Genomic DNA, 18,904 nt, shown 5'->3' on the forward strand with positions numbered 1-18,904 from the left:
GCTGGGATTATTACGGAGGCAAAGCTGAAGGATCTGACACCCCCCATGCCTGTGATGTTCATCAAGGCCATTCCTGCAGATAAGCAGGATCGCCACAGAGTCTACTCCTGTCCTGTGTACAAGACCAGTCAGCGGGGACCCACCTATGTGTGGACTTTCAACCTGAAGACGAAGGAGAATCCATCCAAGTGGGTTCTCGCTGGAGTAGCCTTGCTTCTGCAGATTTAGCTTCCTGCGGAGCCACTGAAAAAACAAGGAAAGAGGTTGGGCTGGAGGCTGCCCAGAGGGACAGGGGGGTGAGGGGTGATGGCAGAAGATACTTAAAAAGATAAGAAATCACGAGCACCCACACTTCTATAGAATTCATCTAGAGAACATGGGGAGGAAAGCCTGACGTGAGGCTGAGCTGGAGGAGTGCAGGCCTAGGAACTAGGGGAAGAGAATTGAGTAATGCTGAACCTTTCCTAATAAAGTGATTCATTCAACTGTGTCTGGTCCAGGCTTTGTGAGCTGCTGAGTCATAAATGAACATAGAGAAACCAAGAGAAAAAAGCTGCAAACACGTGAGCCCTGACCTTGTTACACAACACTGTCCTAAGTGCTCTTGTTCCCAGCTACCCCGTGCAGTACTTGGGCTGGCAGCACTGGGGTAACCTATGAATCGGAATCTCCATTTAACAAGCTCTCTGGCCAATCTGTACACACACTCTAGTTTGAGAAACACTACCCAGGAGGAGAGGTCACCAAAATTTTTCTGGAAAAAGCTAGATAGTAAATACTTTAGGATTTGCAGGTCATAATGTCTCCGTTTCAACTACTCGTCTTTACCCCTGCAGCCCAAAAGCATCCATAGACATAAGTAAATTAAGGAGTGTGGCTGCATTCCAATGAACTTTATTTACAAAAACAAGCAATGGGCCATATCTTGCTGATCCCTGCTATAAATAAAGGAAGCATATATGTGGTATTTATCTTTCATTAATTCACACATCTATTCAATGCATTTTTATCTAACACCTACTATTTGCTGTGATACAACTGTGAACAAGCAAACATGTTGTTTTCCTGTATCTCTGTCATCCTTCAGATCATTTAAGAGGGACCCAAGGAGAAAACCTTCCCCTAAAGCTTTTTAATCTAACAGTTTTCTAGCTTTTCCTCTGGGGAAGAAATTTTCACTGGAAGCCCCAAGTGCTCCATGGTTTTAACAAGTTTTAAATAGCCCAATGGGGCAGACTGTTTGGCAAGAAATGTCTAGAAGGGCCCAGTATTCCTTCCAATGTCATTATTCCCTCATGTCCTTGCAGAGACTTAATTTTTAGATTAATTACTATTTAGAACAGTGGTTCTTAAACATGAGCAGGCAACAAAATCCCCTAGAAGGCTTGTTGAAACAAAGATTGCTGGGTCCCACCCTTCAGTATATTTAATTCATAAGTTTATCAAATTGCCAATGCTGCCAGTCTGCCACTTTGAGAATCCCAGATATAAAACCTCAATCCCACCATCCTACGAATTTCTGGTATGCAGAATATAGAATCTAAATAATTCCTTTGATTTTCCTGCTTTCTTCCCCTGTGGTTCCTGTCCCCCCTTCAGTAGGGCCCTATTCCTCATCTTCATGCGCTAAGGGAGTTAACTCCTCCGGGAACCCAGGAACTCCAACTTGGGTTTTGTCCCTCCTCTCCCATCAACCAGTAATGTACTTTCCGTTGTTTGCCAATGTCTTAGATTACTGCCTAGAGGTTAATCTGTTTTGGGGGAAATAATTCTGTCCTTCTCATTAGCATCATCCTTCCTGACCCTCACCCAGAACAGTACCATAAGACCAGGCAAGAAGAGGACCAAGAAGGTAGAAGGTGGAAGTCTCACTATACAAGGGTAGAATGCTTTGAGGCATGTAAATTTTGAAGACAAGGACAACTGGACAGGTTAGATATATGTGTTAATAAACCTCTGGACAGTATTATAAATTAGATCAATACTACTGATTTCTTCCTAGTACCCACAGACAAAATGAGATTATAATAAAGATAATTCTAAAGCATACTTTGGTAAAGTTGCTAGCCAAGTGGGATGCTGGGAGAAAGGAGGGCAGCTTGAGGCAAGCTATCAAGTGGGAGGTAGGCTCAGAAAGAGGACACCAAGGACAAACTTACCTGAGATGAAGGAGTGCCCAGCACTGGCCAACCACTCACAACCTGGGCATTAGGTTAGTACTTTCCCATTACTCTTCTGCTACATCATAAACTTGATTAGGTTTATATGGGCTGATCTTGGAGCTCAACTGCCATTTAGGGTCTTCTATTTTTAAAAAAAGGGCTTTGAGCTGTAGGCAAACACACAGTGAACACTTCAGACACAAATAAGATAAGAAGTGACTCTGCTAAGTTTATTTCAAACAAGGGGCACCTGAAGTTCATTTTTCACCCGTATGACAAAGGACACACGTAAGCTCACTGGCCCTCTATGCTTCTCCCCTGCTCTAACAGAAGACCTGCTCTAGAACCCAGTTCTAAAGGGCTGATCCGAGGGTTTTTTTCCATGAGCAATGATTGTGGCTAATCCAGTTAAATGCTTCCCAGACAGCACTTCTAAAACTGGATCTCCAGTTGAAGACATTTTTCCAATGAGTCCAAAAGGAAAGATGGGCTGGAACATGAAGAATATTCTTTCTCCTGTTGCAGAAGCAAGAAATTAAGCCATTGTGAAATCCAGTATACCCTCCAAGTTTAAGACCAGGTTCTCTCCTCTCCAATCCATGAAAAAAAGAGAGAACAGGGATAACCTCTCGGAGTGGCAATTCCTCCTGATGGAGCTGAGTATTTTTTTTTAAAGGGACCGTGAAATAGCAATGGGCTATCAGAGTTTGTCTACTGACTATTGAAGGGCTTCTTTCCTAAGTGGGATTTCTGATGTTTGTCAAGGCTCGAGCTCCAGCTGAAACTTTTCCCACAGTGGGAACATTTATAAGGTTTCTCTCCTGTGTGAACCCTCTGATGTCTATTAAAGTTTGATCTTTGAATAAAACTTTTCTCACAGATGGGGCATTTATAGGGCTTCTCTCCCGTGTGGATTTTCTCATGGTGGCGCAATCCCGAGAAGTCACTAAAGCCTTTCCCACAGTAATGGCATTTACAAGGCTTCTCTCCCGTGTGAGTTCTCTGATGTTTCACAAAGTCTGAACTCCGCAGAAAGGCTTTTTTGCAGATGGGACACTGGAAGTATGTCTCTCCGGTGTGAGTTCTTTGATGAAAAACAAGCTGAGAATTCCTGTAAAAGGTTTTCCCACATTCCCTGCAGGTGGGGAGCTTCTGGGCCATGGGGGCTCTCAGTGGCCCTTTCTGGGGGGCATCTCTCTTCTCCTCAAGCCACACTGTGGGCAGTTCTGAGTGAGGATTAGGCAAATGCTGACTTAGTTGTTTCCCAGAATTCCTTTCTTGAGAAGAGAGTTGTCCCCCTGGCCCCTCGTCCTGAAGGTTTTCTGAAGCCTCAGGGAGACTCTGTCCTTCTCCAAAGCACCCTGGCTCATCCTCGCTGAAGAAGCCCCTCAGGGAGGCCTGGGAAGGTGCCCCTCCTGAGGCCTGACAGGACACATCCAGAGGTTCCTGGTCCCTGTGATTTTCCAAGTTTAGGTTCTCTTTGTCATTCTCTTGTCTATCTCCTAAAATAAGAAAGAAGATGTGAAATGACTCAATGAACATTATGCCCTGTTTTCTAACTCATGTCAGTGACAGGGTCACCATAAAACATGCATTCTTTTTAGCAAGAGGGCATCAGTGAGTGAGGAAGAAAATAATCATTCAGCCTTCAATGCCCAGGACTCACCTCACTTGCCGACAGCTGAGAATTTTTAAATAACACATGAGGGCCCACAGGATGCTTTTCTGACCCCTCCATTAATAAATAGCACATATTTCTTAAGGCCCAGGAAAAACAAGTATTTTATATGCAAGTACTACTTTAAAAATGATTAATTTTTATCTGATTATATAAAAGATATATATGATCACTGGAAAAAAATTTGAAAAGAAAGAAAATTATCCCGAAGAAAACCAGGGTGGGTGCGGTGGCTCACGCCTGTAATCCTAGCACTCTGGGAGGCTGAGGCAGGAGGATCGTTTGAGCTCAGGAGTTCAAAACCAGCCTGAGCAAGAGCGAGACCCCGTCTCTATTCTAAAAAGAAAAAAAAAGAAGAAGAAGAAAACCAAATCAACCTCAACTTTACTACCCAGAGAAAACAACTATGAGCATACATTTCTAGTCTTTTTAATTTAACCATGTTTACATGTACATGCTATTTTCTAACATTACTGATATCATATTGTATATATAGTTCTATATTCAGCTATGTAGCATTTAAGTTGTAAATGGTATTGATCAATTTAACATGAATTCTCACATTCACAAGAAACCTAAAAATCCAAGAAATGCATTAATGTGTAATTTTACTACAGATGCAATGCAGTGAAGCTATAGTATAAAAGTGAATCTCTCAGTCTACATTTGAATCTAGCATTTACATGTGCTTTATTAACTTATTAGCAGTTAAATTTGTTTTTCTCATCATAACTTAGGTTTTCAGTTATTACCAGTTAATGATGCATATAGTAAAGATTTCTATTTTTGTGGTAGGATTTTCGACTTTTATAACTTACTTTACCCCTGTAGATCTAAAAAAGCTATTTACCTTTCTCTTTTATATATTAGTGTAAGACACTAATTATCTGCCAGAGATCTAGGCATCTGCTAGAGAACTAGACATGAACTTGTTAGTTCACAAAGCCTTAGAACATATTCCTCTCAAATGGCAAACCTACTTTCTCTTGTCTTTAAAGAAGTCTTTTTTTTAAATTTCAGCATATTATGGGGGTACAAATGTTAAGGTTACAAATATTGCCATTGTCCCACCTCCCCCATCGAGTCAGAGCTTCAAGCATGACCATCTCCCAGATGGTGCACATCACACTCATTATGTATGTATATAGCCATCCCCTCCTCCCCCTCCCATCTGCCCCACACCTGATAGATTTTATTCCTATATGACCACTTAGGTGTTGATCAGTGAAACCAATTTTCTGGTGAGTACACGTGGTGCTTGTTTTTCCATTCTTGGGATACTTCACTTAGAATAGGTTCCAGCTCTATCCAGGAAAATACAAGGGGTGCTATGTCACCATTGTTTCCTATAGCTGATTAATAGTACTCCATGGTATACATATACCACATTTTATTAATCCACTTATGTATTGATGGGCACTTGGGTTGTTTCCACAACTTTGCAATTGTGAATTGTGCTGCTATAAACATTTGAGTGCAGGTGTCTTTTTTATAGAATGTCTTTTGTTCTTTTGGGTAGATGCTCAGTAGTGGGATTGCTGGATCAAATGGTAGATCTACTTGTATCGCTTTAAGGTATCTCCATATTGCCTTCCACAGAGGTTGCACTAGTTTGCAGTCCCAACAGCAGTGTAGAAATGTTCCTATCTCTCTGCATCCACTCCAACATTTATTGTTTTGGGACTTTTTGATAAACGCCATTCTCACTAGAGATAAGTGATATCTCATTGCAGTTTTGATTTGCATTTCCCTGATGATTAGAGATGTTGAGCATTTTTTCATATTTGTTGGCCATTATTGTGTCTTCTTTTGAAAAGTTTCTACTCATGTCCTTTGCCCACTTTTTGACAGGGTTGTTTGATTTTTTTCTTGCTGATTTTCCTGAGTTCTAAATAGATTCTAGTTATCAGCCCCTTATCAGATGTGTAGCATGCGAAAATTGTATTCAACATAGTACTGGAAGTCCTGGCTACAGCAATCAGACATGAAAGTGGAATTAAAGGCATCCAAATGGGGGCAGAAGAGATCAAACTCTCACTCTTTACTGATGATATGATATTATATTTAGAAAATCCCAAGGATTCAACCAAGAGACTCCTGGAATTGATAAATGAATTTAGTAAAGTCTCAAGATACAAAATGAATACACACAAATCAGAGCCATTCTTATATTCCAGTAACAGTCAAATTGAGAACCAAATCAAAGACTCAATACTCTTCAAAATAGCAACAAAGAAAATAAAGTACCTAGGAATATACATAACTAAAGAGATAAAAGACCTCTATAGGGAGAACTATGAAACACTGAGGAAGGAAATAGCAGAGGACTTAAACAGATGGAAATCCATACCATGCTTGTGGGTCGGCAGAATCAACATTGTTAAAATGTCTATACTATCCAAAGTGACCTACAGATTCAATGCAATCCATATTAAAATACCATCATCATTTTTCACAGATATAGAAAAAATAATTTTACAATTTGTATGGAACCAGAGAAGACCCTGTATAGCAAAAGCAATTCTAGGCAATAAAAACAAAATGGGAGGTATCAGTTTGCCAGATTTCAAACTATAATACAAGGCTGTAGTAATTAAAACAGCTTGGGACTGGCACAAGAACAGGGACATTGACCAGTGGAACAGAACTGAGAACCAAGATATAAAACCATCCTCATATAGCCATCTGATCTTCGACAAAGCAGACAAAAGCATACACTGAGGAAAAGAATCCTTCTTCACTAAATGATGCTGGGAAAACTGGATAGCCACAGGTAGAAGACTGAGGCAGGATCCACACCTTTCACCTCTCACAAAAATCAACTCACACTAGGTAACAGACTTAAACATAAGGTATGAAACTATTAGAATTCTAGAGGAAAACATTGGAAATACTCTTCTAGACATTGGCCTAGGCAAAGAATTTGTGAAGAAGACCCCAAAGGCTATCACAGCATCAACAAAAATAAATAAATAGGGCCTGATCAAACTATAAGGCTTCTGCACAGCCAAAGAAACAGTCATGAGAGCAAACAGACAACCTACAGAATGGGAGAAAACTTTCGCTTGCTAAAGAAGTCTTTATAAATATCATTTTGCAGAACTGAGTAATGGCCCATCATAGAGATGTCATAATAAACACATAATTTAGTTAAGAATTCCCCTGCCATGGAAATCTAAGTTATTTATTGTGTTTTTGCTACTATAAATAATGCTTTGATAAATATTTTTCCCATAAGTTTCTGCCCACATTCTAATCGATACCTTACGTAGCAGTAGAATTACTGTGTCAACAGGCATAAAAGGGCTCTTGACACGTACTGGCAACCCAATTTCCAGAATGACTCTGCCATCCTCTGGTATGTGAAACTGGGCAGAGAAGGAGGTGAATACTCAATATTAAGTACGGAAGTATATTCAATACTTAAATATTGAATATTTTTAAAGTTTATGCCATTTAGGTGGGTGAAAAAATGGTTTTTCTGTGTTTTAAATTTTAATTCATAAGTTATGAAAGGATGAATCTTTTTCACATTTATGAGCTATTTTTCATCCTAAGACTACTGCCTATTTTTTAGTAGGAAAATCATTTTTTCATATCAACTTGCTTTAACTCTTTCTATATTAACAAAACAAATCATCTATCTCTCATGGTCACAAAAAATGTTTTGCACCAATTTAGTTACCCTAATTTTATTTGTGGTTATTTTCATATATAGAAGTCATGGGTTTTTTTCTTTTTAAATATACTCAAGTCTATGAATCTTTTCCTTAATGATTTTTTCCATTACTTTTATGTTTCTAGAAATCTTCCCCACCAGGACAAAATTTGAGTATCTACTCACTTTATTTATTATTTTATTTTCATATAATATCTCTTTTTAACCTATTTCCAACTCATTTTAGTACATAATATAACAAAATCTAAATCGATTCCTTTTCTCAAAGAGTCTTTTTTTTCCTAATCTTGCTCACTGAAGAACAGCTCATCTCCATGGACTTGTGATGCTTTCTCCCTGAGCAAATATTAAATCCTTACACAGACCAGAATTTCTTTTGAGGCTCCCTTTTCTGTTCCATTGACCTATACATCTATTTTTTTTATTTTTTATTTTATTGTTTTAGAGACAGGATCTCACTGTTGACAGGAATAGAGTGCAGTGGCACAACCATACCTCACCATAACCTTGAACTCCTGGGCTCAAGAGATCCTCCCACCTCAGCCTCCCATAGTACAGGGATTACAGGAGTGAGCCACTGCAACCAGCCTATACATCTATTTTTAACATCTATTTTTAACTTTAACATATAACAGATTATTAATATTTATAGATCTAACAAAACTTTCTTATTTCAAAACTTTTTTTTTTTTCCTATTCTTGCATGTTGTATTCTTCTAGATTAACAACTCAGGAATCATTTTACCAAATAATTATTTCAATCCCTCAGGATTCTGATTAGAAGTATAAGAATATGGCTTTTTGAGAATGAACCCCTGCTGACCTGCTTTAACTATGAGCTGCTGTTCCATATGGTCAAACAAAACGGCATATTCGCTCTCATCTGTGACTGGTGCCCCTGGTGTGAGTCTAGATCTGGCAGGCTGGTGAATTACCATATTTCTCAGACCAGGCCTTTCCTATCCAATTACTGTGGCTTCCACACTCATCTGGGGTCTCTTCCCTACACCCTTAGACTCCTACATCGACTTCCTGCAGGCTCCTCTCCTCCGACTATTCCCTTCCAATCTGTCCTGCACATTGCTACCAGATCGATCAATATGTAGAAACATACCCTTTCTCTCAAGAATCTACAATTGCATTGTTTTTTCTCTTTTGCCTGTCCAGGTAAGCTGGTCTTCTAGACTCCCCAGTCTAGTTGGGGCAGGACCTAATGTGGTCATGTCAGCAAGCGGGATGAAGGAAAAAGGAAAAAACAGAATGAGTGCAGACATAGTACACTATACATCACAAATAAGATCTGACTGCAAGGGGGTATAGGGGAAATCTCTGTACCTTCCACTCATTTTTGCTATGAACCCAAAACAACTCAAAAAAAAAAGTCTATCCAAAAATAAAATCCTACTGCAACAAACTCTAAAGCAGTATTTTCAACCTTTTCTGACTACGACCCATAGTAAGTGCTATGAACTAAACTGTGATCCCCCTAAATTCATATGTTGAAGATCTAGCACCCAATGTGATGGTATTCGGAGGTGGTGCCTTTAGGAGGGGATTAGGTCTAGACGAGGTCACGAGGGTGGAGTCGTCATGATGGCATGACGTCAGTGGCCTTACAAGAAGAGACAGGAGAGAGCTCTCTCTGCTGACACATGGCAAGAAGAGCAACATCAGCAAGCCACGGGGCACCTTAATCTTGGATGTCCCAGCCTCCAGAACTTTGAGAAATAAATGTCTATCGTTTAAGCCTGTGGTCCCCAACCCCACACCAGTCTTCGGCCTGTTAGGAACTGGGCCACACAGCAGGAGGTGAGCGGTGGGCAAGCCAGGGAAACTTCACCTGTATTTACAGCTGCTGTCCATCGCTCACATCACTGCCCGAGCTCCAGCTCCTGTCTGATCGGCGGCAACATTAGATTTTCATAGAAGCGTGAGCCCTACTGTGAACTGCGCAGGCGAGGGATCTAGGTTGCGTGCTCCTTATGAGAATCCAATGCCTGACGCTCTGAGGTGGAGCTGGGGCAGTGATGCCAGCCCTGGGGAGCTGCTGCACATACAGTCTGTCATGAGCAGAGAGGTTTGACTGCACAGAGACCAAAATAAATTGCTGTCTCCCATCACCCCCAGATGGTTGTCTAGTTGCAGGAAAACAAGCTCCCACTGATTCTTTATTAGGTAAGTAGTATAATTATTTCATTATATACTATAATGTAATAATAACAGAAATAAGTGTAATGCACTTGAATCATCCCGAAATCATTTCCTCCCAGCCCCCAGTCCATGGAAAAATTGTCTTCCATGAAACCAGTCCCTGGTGCCAAAAAGGCTGGGGACCTCTAGTTTAAGCCACCCAGTCTATGGTATTTCATTACAGCAGCCCATGCTAAGACAGAAATAAATACATTTATATGAAATACACTACATACACACCTATTTGAAACAAATATTTCCTGAAACACTACCCGCCCCTACAACTGATACTTTCCATGCAATTTTACTGTTTTATTTTTTTAAATGCTGGTTGCAACCCTACAAAATGATTTCACAACTCACTAATTGGTCATGAAGGGCAGTTTGAAAAATACTGTTTCAAAAGGAATCCTTGTGTAATAATATAATGATAAATATATTGCTTAAAATTAAAATCATGTGTCTCAGTTGATGATTGCTCTCTCTGTGGTATATTAGCAAAGGAAAATAATTAACTAGATCCCACTGGGGAGAAAGAATGACTTGTTACACAATTCCCAGAATTCTCAGTCTTGGTCCTTTTCTTCCTCTAAGGTTCTGGGATTTATTGTATATGTAAAAGCAGGGGGGGAGAGGGAAGGCGGTTGGCAGTTAGGTTTTACATAACTGCGATGTTTAAAAAGTATAGAAAGCATAGGATGACTGCTATCATACAAGATAACAAGTTCATATTTCTTCTTCCCTATTCTTAAAATACATGATTCACATGACGTGTTTGTTGCTATTGCTGTAGGATACATAGAGATGAGATAAACATGGTTTTCTGTTTGTTTTATTTTATTTTGCTGAGGATGGATTGGTTACTTTTCACTATAACAAGAATAAGAGAAGTATAGTTACTCTGCACCTTTTTAGTAGGAAGGTTAATAATGGCTTCTACATAATCTTTTTTGTAATGGAATTCTACTCCTATCTGTTATTTGTTTGTTTGTTTGTTTTAAGAGATGGGGGTCTCACTCTGTTGCTCAGGCTAGAGTGCAGTGGTGTAATCATAGCTCATTGCAACTTCAGACTCGACTCAAGCGATCCTCCTGCCCCAGTCTACAGAGTAGTTAGGACCACAGGTGCACACAACCACACCTGGCTAATTTTTTTTATTTTTTGTAGACACAGGGTCTCACTATGTTGCCCAGGCTGGTCTCAAACTCCTGCATCAAGCGATTCTCTCACCTCAACCTCCCAAAGTGCTGGGATTACAGGCATGAGCCGCCATACCCAGCCAAATTCTACACGTATCTGTATTCATCTCCATCTATAAGATTGAAGATAGCAGATTCATGTGTGGTCTTCTTTCCACAGTTAAAAATAGGTGTCAACAGCCCTATAGCCAGAGATGTGGAGACCCAATCTTGATATTCGAAATGGACCAGCCAGATCATGGCTAGATGTAACCAATGTAATAGAATACATGACTCCCTCCTCCCCCAATTACCTTCCCTACCACCTCCAAGTGACAAGAGGTCATAAATGGTTCCAGACCAATGAAATATCACTCACCTATGCAGCTGGGTCTTGGGAGCTTCTCATTGACATGAAGGTGCAGTCCCGCCAGCTCTTCCCCGTATTCTGCAGAATTAGTCAGGTCAGGTCTGGAAGTGGAAATGCCTGCTACAGAGAAAGATAAGCATGTAGGCCTGTCTTTCAAAGGAGCACCCTAAACATGAAGGAAAATATGAAGGCTCTGAGACCACTTAGGAAAACTCATCATAAAACTGTGTGCAGCTTATAAGGTATCAGTTACCCACAAGATGACCAGGAAGGATATAAGGTAAAGGCCACAAAAACAAGAGTCTGGGCAGGTCACCCAAAGGGCCTGCAGACTACCTGGCAGGCTGGTGCATGACTGGGACCCCACCTATGCTTGGTTGGGGCAGAGTGGTTCAGTAGAAAAGAGCATGGACTCACAGCCAGCAACAACTGAATTGTCGTTGCTCAGCACTTACGAGGTAGGTGACAGTGAGCAAGTACTTGATCTGATACTCAATTTCATCATCTTTAAACTGGGAATGCCATCACCCATTCCATAGATGAAAGAAGCTACTGTATGGAATGCACCCACTACAGTTCCCAGCACACGGGATACTTTCAATAGGGAAAAGCTCTTACTACATATAACTCTGCTATCTCCAACTTGCCCCAGTTCCCACCTTTGTCTGTACAATTTCCTTCACCTAGAGACTTTAAGTTGAGCAGACGTTTCTATGAGCACATGGAATATGCCTAACAGTGTGCCAGTCCTTCCATCAGGCTAACCCATCCCCTCACCTCCTGAGACCATTTTCCCATAGGTCTCCAGCATGAGATCCCAGTATTGCTCCTTTTGAGTGGAATCCAGGTGTCTCCACTGCTCCTGGAAAACATACAATACCATGACTCCAGTGAAGGTTTCTGAACCTGCTTTCCCTGCTAAAAGAAAGCTGAGAAGAAAGAAATGTGCCACGGGATCCTGGCCATCAGAAAATCTAATAAATCACGGGAGAGCAGTTCAAGGGGCAAAAAGGCCAACAGGAATATGACAGTTCCTGCATCAGTATTTCTTGCCCTGGTTAGAAGATATTTAGGCTTTAAATTCTGTGTGTGTATTTTTTTTTCAGTTGCCATGTATTTAAGAGTGGAGAACATACAGAAGGCAGAAGCCTTTTCTACACTGTTCTTTTTTTATTTTTTTATTTTTCTGAGACAGACTCTCACTGTGTTGCCTGGGCTAGAGTGCCGTGGCATCAACCTAGCTTACAGCAACCTCAAACTCCTGGGCTCAAGCAATCCTTCTGTCTCAGCCTCCCAAGTAGCTGGGACTACAGGCATACGCCACCATGCCCGGCTAATTTTTTCTATATATTTTTAGTTAGCCAATTAATTTCTTTCTATTTTTAGTAAAGACGGGGTCTCGCTCTTGCTCAGGCTGGTCTCAAACTCCTGATCTTGAGCGATCCACCCGCCTCGGCCCCCCAGAGTGCTAGGATTACAGGCGTGAGCCACCGCACCCGGCCTTATTAAAAATTTTTTCAAGAGCTTTTAGTAGCAGTCTTTGAATAGTAAGAGCCTGAATTTCTCACTATTAATTAAATTCTGAAAATTCAAGAGGGAAAAGAAAAAAATATAAAAGGAATTTGTTGAGAAAACAAGTGCAAATCAGTGAAAAGGTGGGAAGAATCAACAACGAAGTCAAACGCATTGGAAGCCTTGCCCTCAAACAATTCAGGGAAGAGAAAGATGTTGCAGCCATACACGCTTGGAATCTCCCGAAAGTTCTGGATTTAGGGTCTAACATTAAGTCAGTTTTCCTCCCAGTTAGTAGGAAATTGATGGGTTCTCTGGAGCAAGGTTTCCCTCCATTATCCCCCAAAGGAGCTCGTCTTTTCCTATGGAACCACAGACTGGAGACTTAAAACTGGGAATGCCATATAGCTAGGGTCTGCTTTCGTGACTTCAAATTTCAATCTCTCCACCAAAAGGCCAACCATTAGAAACAAAGATTGTGGCCGGGCGTGGTGGCTCATGCCTGTAATCCTAGCACTCTTGGGAGGCTGAGGCGGGCAGATTGCTCAAGGTCAGGAGTTCGAAACCAGCCTGAGCAAGAGTGAGACCCCATCTCTACTATAAATAGAAAGAAACTAATGGAACAACTAAAAATATATATTAAAAAAATTAGCCGGGCATGGTGGCACGTGCCTGTAGTCCCAGCTACTCGGGAGGTTGAGGCAGGAGGATCCCTTGAGCCCAGGAGTTTGAGGTTGCTGTGAGCTAAGGCTGATGCCACGGCACTCACTCTAGCCTGGGCAACAAAGCGAGACTCTGTCTCAAAAAAAAAAAAAAAAAAAAAAGAAAGAAAAGAAAAAAAAGAAACAAAGATTGTATGGCAGAGCGACTAGCAGCCCATTCTGTGGAGTCAGATACACTGGGTTTCAAGTCCTAGCCTTGCCATATTCTAGTTGTGTGGCCTTGAGCAAGTTACTTAACCTTTCAGAGTCTCAGGCCTCACCCAACGATAGTACTGAAATCAAAATATTGTTGAGGGCCGGGCGCAGTGGCTCATGCCTGTAATCCTAGCTCTCTGGGAGGCTGAGGCGGGTGGATTGCTCGAGGTCAGGAGTTCAAAACCAGCCTGAGCAAGAGCGAGACCCCATCTTTACTATAAATACAAAGAAATTAATTGGCCAACTGATATATATATATAAAAATTTAGCCGGGCATGGTGGCACATGCCTGTAGTCCCAGCTACTCGGGAGGCTGAGGCAGCAGGATTGCTTGAGCCCAGGAGTTTGAGGTTGCTGTGAGCTAGGCTGACGTCACGGCACTCGCTCTAGCCTGGACAACAAAGCGAGACTCTGTCTCAAAAAATATATATATATATTGTTGGAAGACTGGGAAAAATAATGCAATGTCATCTCTTTTCATAGTATACTGTACTCGTCATTCATAGCATTCATCACAGTTTATTAAATATATATGTGCGTGTGTATATATGTGTATGTGCACACACATAAGTATTCAATTAATTATTACCTCTACTAGCAATGTAAGCTCCATGAGAAAATGACTTTATCTGTCCTTTACAGTACTCTCCACTGTACTTTCAACTAGTCCCCAAGACCCTGCCCGGGCAGAGTAGGCATTCAATATATGTTGTCAGGGTGAAATAAAGCCCTTAGCAATAAGTCCCCAGTAGACAGTATATATTATTACTATCACATGCAGTCTCTCAGATTTACCCCAAGGGTTTGCAGAGACAATTAAAGGATTCTGCATCACTTTCAAGAACTCCCAAATTGATAGCCATGCATTATATAATGAATAGCCAGGCTTCAGGGAACAGAAATGAGGAGAGGAATTATGAAGTCATCTTCCTATTATACACAATATACTACTACTCAGGGAAAGCAAGAGGGGTTGGATGTTTTTAGGCTAGAAAGGATAGGATAGGAACCTGAAAAGTGACTTCAATACCTTTAACTATATATTCAACTATTAATTATAACACATTTTAATACAAATTTTAATTTAAAATGTTTAATTTTTTAAACTGCTAGCAGCTTATTTTGCTAATCTTCTGTGAATGAGGCTATTTTAACAACCTCCTGAAAATAACCAGTTTGAACAAACACTACTGAATATAGGCCTTCTCAGTCTTTGTGGTCAGAACACACAGACCCTTGCTTCAGTGCTAGCAGTGGAAAGGATCTGAATGCCAAGCACAGTCATATCTGACCGGCCGGCTGCCTGGCTTGCTGGACACAGGGCCTATTCCACAGGCACAAAAACAGTAGCTACTAAGATCAGTACCAGGCTATACAAAAAGGATACAGCCACCAAAATCAGGCACCAAGGGTCACAATCGGCTCATTCAAAAACCAGAAAAGTTGCTTCAGGAGCCTCTGACCAGGGTACTCCAAGCTTAAAATTACAAACTTACTTAAAGAACCGCCAAGAAACTGGGGATACTAGAATAAAAAACCCCCCACTTAAGAGGCAAGACACCAACGACAGTCATCTTGCCTTTTTCTCATATTTATAAGAGGAGGAAAAACCTAACTTTCTATTCTGGAAGGACAGAAGTATGAGATTTGATGGAGAAATTATCTCTATTTTTATGAGGAACTAGCACCATCTTGTGGGTTTAGGAGATATTACCACAACTGACTGACTTGCCCAAAGTTGTAATACTTATGCTGAGCTCCTTTAAGTTTGAAAATGCGAGAATTGAGTACATACATCCCTAGAGTCCACGTGAGGTTCCAACTCAGTCATGGTTTCTCATAATGAAGTACTATTTTGCAGTGATAATGATACCCTATCATCATTCTGGCATCATTCGTTAAGTTCCTAATTTACGAAAGAGGTTAGAAGGAGTGATTACTTACATTTAAAAACTCCCTTTACTTTTAAAGGATTCCACTAAATATCAAGGTCTTTCTGATGCAGATAATTGCTGTTAGTTTGGGGGAGGGATATTCACATTGGGTAGGGATATTTTTATTTGTTTGTCTTCAGTGCTTGCTAATCAGTTTACAGCTGAATAGAGGGAATTACAGACACACACACACACACACACATGCACATATATGTATGCACATATATGTATGCACATATATGGTTGCAAATAACAAATTGGTACTGCTGAGAATTTTGAATCTTTTGATTTTAAGTTATCCAGAACAGGGTACCTTGAAAGCAGCAAGAAAGGTACCCTCGAATGACCAAAAAGGTATATCCCTCCCTGTCACCTCCCATTTCCCCTCCCTCAGGATAAGCTGTGACATTGGTATTCTAGTCTTTATGTCTCAGACCCTCTTCTGAAGCACTGTATTAAGCACCACCTACTGCCTTCTCCACTTTCACCTTCACTCTAAAGCTGTGGTCCCGGTCCCTAAGCCCCAGGCCACAGATGGGTAGCAGTCCATAGCCTGTTAGAAACTGGGCCACACAGCAGAAGGTGAGCAAGCAAAGCTTCGTCTTTATTTACAGCCATCCCCCATCTGTCGCATCACTACCTGTGCTCGGTCTCCCCCGACCCCCAGTCTGTGGAAAAATTATCTTACTGTCTTCCATGAAACCAGTCCCTGGTGCCAAAAAGATTGGGTATCTTGCAAGTCAATTCCCAAGAGGAGTTCCCTCGAGGTTTTAAACAATGTTTCCATTAAGGTGTATAGGTTCCTGAAAATTTTTATTTTTACCAAATTGAACTTTGCAGAGTTGTTAACTACATGATCAAGATAAACCTATAACAGAGACTTTTGTCTACAGTAAAAATGAAGTAACAGAAACTAGATTTACCTTCCTGCCTGAAACTGAAAAAGAGGTTAAAATATATGAAACAATGGTTTTCAGACATTGCACATTAGGCAGAGCACAGCAGAATGAGACCTCTGAAAGTGGGGAAACAAATGAAGCGAGATAGTTTCCAAACTTACTGCCTAGAGAGAGGATCCCGGCAGCAACACGCGAAGGGGGAAGCCAGGCCAAGCCTGCAGCCTCCCTGAGTTGAGCAGAAGGAGCTCTGAGTCTGAGAAGGCCAAGAAGGTTCGAGACAGCACAATCAGAAAATCAGAGAGGGGGAAGCCACACAAAGAGAGAGCTCTGGAGATCTAGAGAGGGTCTCCCTGAAGTCTGAGAAACAACCACCCGAAAGAATCAGAGGAAATAATCCCCCGAGCTCATACAGTGCTGGAAATTGTTCAGATTTCCACCAGGGAGAGTGGAAAACCTGGTACCAGACAGACTATTCGGATTAAGGAGTATCAGATGGAATATTCAGAAGGGTATGAGCTCAGAAGTGGGAAAAATTAATCCTAAAGGCTTCTTTGGTCCCATATAACAAACTATGTGCAGATAACTTAACAGCATCCCAAAGCAAAGCTCAAGAACATTTATAGGAATACAAAAATATCCCATACCCAACAAGGTAAAATTTACAATGTCTGATATCTAATCAAAGATTACCAGGCATACAAAAAAGCAAGAAAATTCATCTCATAATGAGGACATTATTCAATCAAAACTGACCCAGAACCAATACAGGTGATAATCAGTAGATAAGGATATTCATACAAATATAATTATATTCTATATGTTTAAGAAGCTGAAGGAAAGACTGGATACATTAAGCACAGACATGAAACTTCTAGAGATGAAAAATATATCTGAGATGAAAAATTTACTGAATGAGAATAATAGCAGATTAGATACAGTAGAATAAAATATTAATGAGGACATAAAAATAGAAACTGTCCAAAATGAAACATCAAGGTGTTTACAAAGAAAAAAAATCAGTAAGCTGCGGGCCAATTTGAAGAGCTCTACTATTAATATGTGTATATATATTATCATTATATACATTCTACATGTATTATTCTCCAAGTCCCCAAAGGAGAAAAGAAATAAGGGAAACATAAAAAACAAAACAACAACAAAAAAAACAGTTGAAGAAATATGGCCAAAAATTTTCCAAATTTGATGGAAACTATAAACCCACAGATCCAAGAAGTTCAATGAACCCCAAGCATACATAATACAGATGAAAATGACTCCATGGCACATCATAATCAAATTGTTTTAAACCAGTGAGAATAAAAGAAGAAAAAAAAATACATTATATGCAGAAGAACAAAGAGTACATATGGCATGCTTCCATTTTATATAAAATTCTAGAAAATGCAAACATATGGTAGCAGAAGCAGATCAGTGCTTGCCTCAGGAAGGAGGGGTTGAAAAGGGGCAAGATTACAAAAAATAAAAAGGAAACTTAAGAGTGCAATGGATATGTCTATTATCTTGACTGTAGTCATGGTTTCACAAGTGTATATGTATATTAAAACTCACCAAATTGTAAATTTCAAATATGTGCAGTTTTTGGTTTGTCAATTATATTTCCACAAAGTTAGGGGGTAAGAAAGATTCACCTGTCCCACTTTAGATATAATCATTCAAACTCTCAAACTGACTCTTTTATGGGTGGCCTAGACTAGAAAATGAAGTAGTCTTTTCTTAGCATAACCCAAAGGTAATAAAAGGGGAAAGATGACCACTGACAAGACTGGCCTCTTCACAGCAACTTGTACCTTTCTCCAGAGGCCAGATTCCGTTATACAAGATGACAATTAGAAAATATTCTGGCTTGAAAGAAATATTAAAACTCTGAGTAGTCCAGGCGTAGTGGCTCTCGCCTGTAATCCTAGCACTCTGGGAGGCTAAGGAGGGAGGATTGCTTGAGGTCAGGAGTTCAAAACCAGCCTGAGCAAGAGTGAGACCCCATCTCTATTATAAATAGAAAGAAATTAATTGGCCAACTAATATATATAGAAAAAAAATTAGTGGGGCATGGTGGCGCATGCCTGTAGTCCCAGCTACTTGGGAGGCTGAGGCAGCAGGAGGTTCGCTTGAGCCCAGGAGTTTGAGGTTGCTGTGAGCTAGGCTGACGCCATGGCACTCACTCTATCCTGGGTAACAAAACGAGACTCTCTCTAAAAAAAAAAATAAAATAAAACTCAGAGTTCATTACACATTTACTATAATTGTTATCCTAGCTAGACCCTCCTCTCTATTCCACTTCTGACACTGTGTTGCCCTTTCAATCCTCCTGGGTACTGCCACACCCTCAAAGCCTGGATTATGGGTAAGAAGCAGGGGAACCCAGCT

The 18,904-nt window shown here is 40.6% G+C and overlaps 2 protein-coding genes across 4 annotated transcripts in view; one reads left to right on the forward strand and one right to left on the reverse strand.

Annotated features, from left to right (window-relative positions):
- DNAH9 (dynein axonemal heavy chain 9) overlaps nt 1-228 on the forward strand; it is a 312,997-nt gene extending 312,769 nt beyond the window's left edge. The window contains exon 69 of the mRNA XM_020280809.2: nt 1-228. Within this exon, the coding sequence (XP_020136398.2) occupies nt 1-228 (228 nt within the window).
- The window catches only part of ZNF18 (zinc finger protein 18), a 27,872-nt gene continuing 9,111 nt past the window's right edge, over nt 144-18,904 (reverse strand). Inside the window, exons 5-8 of one of the 3 annotated variants that reach the window (XM_012777496.2) lie at nt 12,035-12,113; nt 11,267-11,377; nt 2,160-3,664; nt 144-243 (exon numbers count right to left, since the gene is read on the reverse strand). In XM_012777496.2, the coding sequence (XP_012632950.2) occupies nt 2,874-3,664; nt 11,267-11,377; nt 12,035-12,113 (981 nt within the window). In that variant the 3' untranslated portion in view covers nt 144-243; nt 2,160-2,873. Of the gene's footprint in view, nt 244-2,159; nt 3,665-11,266; nt 11,378-12,034; nt 12,120-18,904 lie in introns of all 3 variants that reach the window. The other 2 variants (XM_012777488.2, XM_012777470.2) reach the window with 2 other exon arrangements.

The sequence above is a fragment of the Microcebus murinus genome, chromosome 18 (assembly GCF_040939455.1).
Source record: "Microcebus murinus isolate Inina chromosome 18, M.murinus_Inina_mat1.0, whole genome shotgun sequence".
NCBI lineage: Eukaryota > Metazoa > Chordata > Mammalia > Primates > Cheirogaleidae > Microcebus > Microcebus murinus.